Below are 3,221 nucleotides of genomic sequence, written 5' to 3' on the forward strand. Positions count from 1 at the left end.
GTTCGACTTCCCTGTACTAAAGTCATAAAATATGATTTAAACAACCTGTTCGAATTTATTTGGAAAGCAGCTCGGTGTTGTTGCTGTTTAATCTGTGTGTCTCCGCTGGTTCGACTTAGCTGGCTTCCCGTTAGGAGGAGGAGGAGGAGGAGGAAGGGGAGGGGGGGGGATCACCCGGGGTGAGGATCCGACCCCGGCTGAACCGGTGAGCGGGGGTAGAAGCGAGAGAGATGCTTTTGAGGAGCAGAAACATCCAGACGACCTGTGAAGCTCCACATGTCTCCTCTCTCTGACTGAGGAGGTTTTCATCAAAGCTTCCAGCAGCTGTTTGAAGTAAGACGTCCTTTATTTTACGCGCGCTTTGTCGCTGATTTAATTGGTTTTTATTATGCGAGGCAATGTGTCGTATGTAGTTAAATAGTTTTAAAGAAAATGTATGAATTATTTGAGTAATTCATCGTCCCATATCGGATGAAATAGCAAGTGAGATTATATGAGATGTAGACTACTTTTATGTTAACGATAAACTATTCAGGCCTAATCAGTCATCTATGCAGGATTTAGGGTTTAATGACACCATTTTGGTAGTGATTATCAGTAATAACACTAATTGTACATGCCAGGTTGTGGTTACTGGTTTTTGTATCAAATATGACCATTGTTATTATGAGTCTATATTAATATAGTTGTATCTCACTGTAATTCCTGTAAGTAATTATTTAATATGAGAGGTATACCTTTCCTGCTAAATCAATTACTACATTCAACTGGCAGCAATATTATGTCGATTTAATGTTTTGCAACCTTGTAAACAAATCGACACCTCACCACATGTACTTGTGTTTTTTCACCACCAGGTGGTGCCATTACAGCGCACTTCAGCCCAAACTACCAACCCTCAGTAAGTTCCTCACACACCTCACAGCTCCCTGAAGTGAGAGTTTGAACATGACGGGTCAGACTGTGGGAGGCGTCATCCAGGACCTGTCAGTGCCCTCGCTGATGGCTGTGGAGGGACTGCAGTCCAGGCCTCTGGGAGGGGCCGGGTCCTTCACTGATGAGGCTGTTTCCATCCTGGCCTCCACAAGACAGCTGGCCCGAACCCTCCTGGGTCACACCTTTGCCCCCGAACGCAAAGAGAGCCTTGCCAACGCTGAAGCCAAGGCTGGTAGCAGCTGCGATGAAGACAACGGCAACAACGCACGCCGCAAACGAGAGTTCATCCTTGACGAGAAGAAAGATGAAGGCTATTGGGACAAGAGGAGAAAAAACAACGAGGCAGCCAAGCGGTCCAGAGAGAAGCGGCGAGCCAATGACATGGTGCTGGAGAGGCGAGTCCTGGGCCTGCTGGAGGAGAACGCCCGCTTGAAGGCCGAGCTGTTGGCCCTGAAATTTCGCTTCGGCCTGGTCAGGGACCCATCTGATGTGTCCATCCTGCCACGGTCTGCACCCCTCTGTGCTCACCCAACACCCAGTTCAGCACATTTCTACCAGCCTCACACTGATGGAGCCTCATACCTCAACACACAGCCAAGCGCCAACACCCTCCACCTCCACCCTCACCCTCCGCAGCAGGGTGCCATCTATGGACCGAGGGGAGTCGGGCCTCTGTCAAGTCATAGTGTCTCTGAGGAGTCTGGGGTCTCCATCTCATGTAGCTCAAATGTGGGCAGCCCTGTGTTTTTTGATGGGACGCTGGGTGAGCGTGGTGGGCCTTCTCACAGGGGGCTGGTGGTGGAGGAGCAGCAGTGCTACGACTCTCACATTGCTCCCCAGGAGGTCAACGAGAGTCAGTATGTAAACAGACAAGACTCGCCCGATGGTTTGAGAAGCCTCCCTCACAAGCTCCGCTTCAAAGGCCCTGGTGGTTGCAGTGATGGAGGGGAGATGTCTCCATCCTCTGAGACCAAACACAGTGGACCACCTGTAGCCACAGTGGGGCCAAACATTCAGGTGAGGAACCACCAGCAGGCGGGGTGGGACAGTCGGACAGAGAGTCAGGCTCCTTGGTCCAGGGAGGAGGCCTGTGATGGGCAGCAGTATCAGGGTCCATCCTCTAGATATGATAACTCCTCCTCTCTGCAGAACTCCAAGGACACTAAGTGTTTGACAGAGGACGTTAGTCTCAGGTCTCAGATCAGCTGTTTGTCTCAGGAAGTGGCTCAGCTGAAGAGGCTCTTGTCTCGGCAGCTGCTCCTCAAGATCGCTTAAAACCTGAGCATGAGAGGATCAAGTCTGGACCAAAGTTATTAGACAGATTTCAACACTAGCTTTCCAAACCCTCAATCTTACAGAGGACAGCATAGCCCCAGTGTAAACAGCTACCTCTGAAGAGACAAACCTTATGCACGACACCTGTTTCAAACCAAAACTGATCTCTGTGTGAGTCATCACATGCCCTTGGATTATGATTTCCTGAGATTTGAAGGACGCTTTACATTTCTGAATTCTTTACTGAACAGGTCTGTCAGAAACACTGGAAGAACATGTTCGATACAACACAAAGCACACACTTTCACCACGTTCAATTGCACACAGCTGTGCAAATGCCACATTTGTTGTCTTTGGGACAACATGCAGTTAATATGGACTTTTTAACACAATCACTGTACATCAGTATTACCTTGTGTTAAATATACTGTGTTGAAAAGCAGCACATGTGTGCTGTTTTCTGTATCTGGTTTATCTCATGACAGCAAGGAACATACAAGAGTGTACTTCATCTTCATCTTTGTTCAGAATTACAATGGAAGTGAACTGTACTTAAATAAAAGTATATTTATATAAAAGACTGGTTTTCTCAGTACATTTTACATTTCAAACAATCTGCATTCAGGTTCACTGCAGTAGCAGAGCACACAGTATACACTGTCTATGGAGATTATGTAACGGTAATATGTCTGTATCTAATAATGGTCATCAGAAGAAAGGAGTGTGACAGTTACAGTAATAAAACCCTTGCTAATAACTTAGTAATAATAAGAGACATTGCCGTTTTTTATTTGTTCTAAAGGCCATTTATATTTTAAGAGACAGCCATCAACATCCCTGCAACCTGCTTTTATAAACTGCATTTTGCATTACATCACAGGCAGGAGTGGCTGGGGTAAAAACACAAAGCTAACTCAGCTGAGGCAGAGAGAGCTGTGGTAGGTTTGGCACTGGAGTGGGGAGGTGCACTGCGCTTCAAGTCTGAAATGTCTAAATGTAATTGTCAGCTG

General features: G+C 47.0%; 1 protein-coding gene across 1 annotated transcript; it reads left to right on the forward strand.

The window, feature by feature from the left end:
- The first annotated feature begins 258 nt into the window (after window positions 1–258).
- On the forward strand, window positions 259–2,211 carry LOC139302278 (nuclear factor interleukin-3-regulated protein-like). The gene is made up of 2 exons (XM_070925935.1): window positions 259–333; window positions 858–2,211. Exon 2 carries the CDS (start codon window positions 949–951, stop codon window positions 2,209–2,211), a length of 1,263 nt encoding a protein of 420 aa, XP_070782036.1. The 5' UTR covers window positions 259–333; window positions 858–948.
- The last annotated feature ends 1,010 nt before the right edge of the window (window positions 2,212–3,221 follow it).

Source organism: Enoplosus armatus, chromosome 2, assembly GCF_043641665.1.
Source record: "Enoplosus armatus isolate fEnoArm2 chromosome 2, fEnoArm2.hap1, whole genome shotgun sequence".
NCBI lineage: Eukaryota > Metazoa > Chordata > Actinopteri > Centrarchiformes > Enoplosidae > Enoplosus > Enoplosus armatus.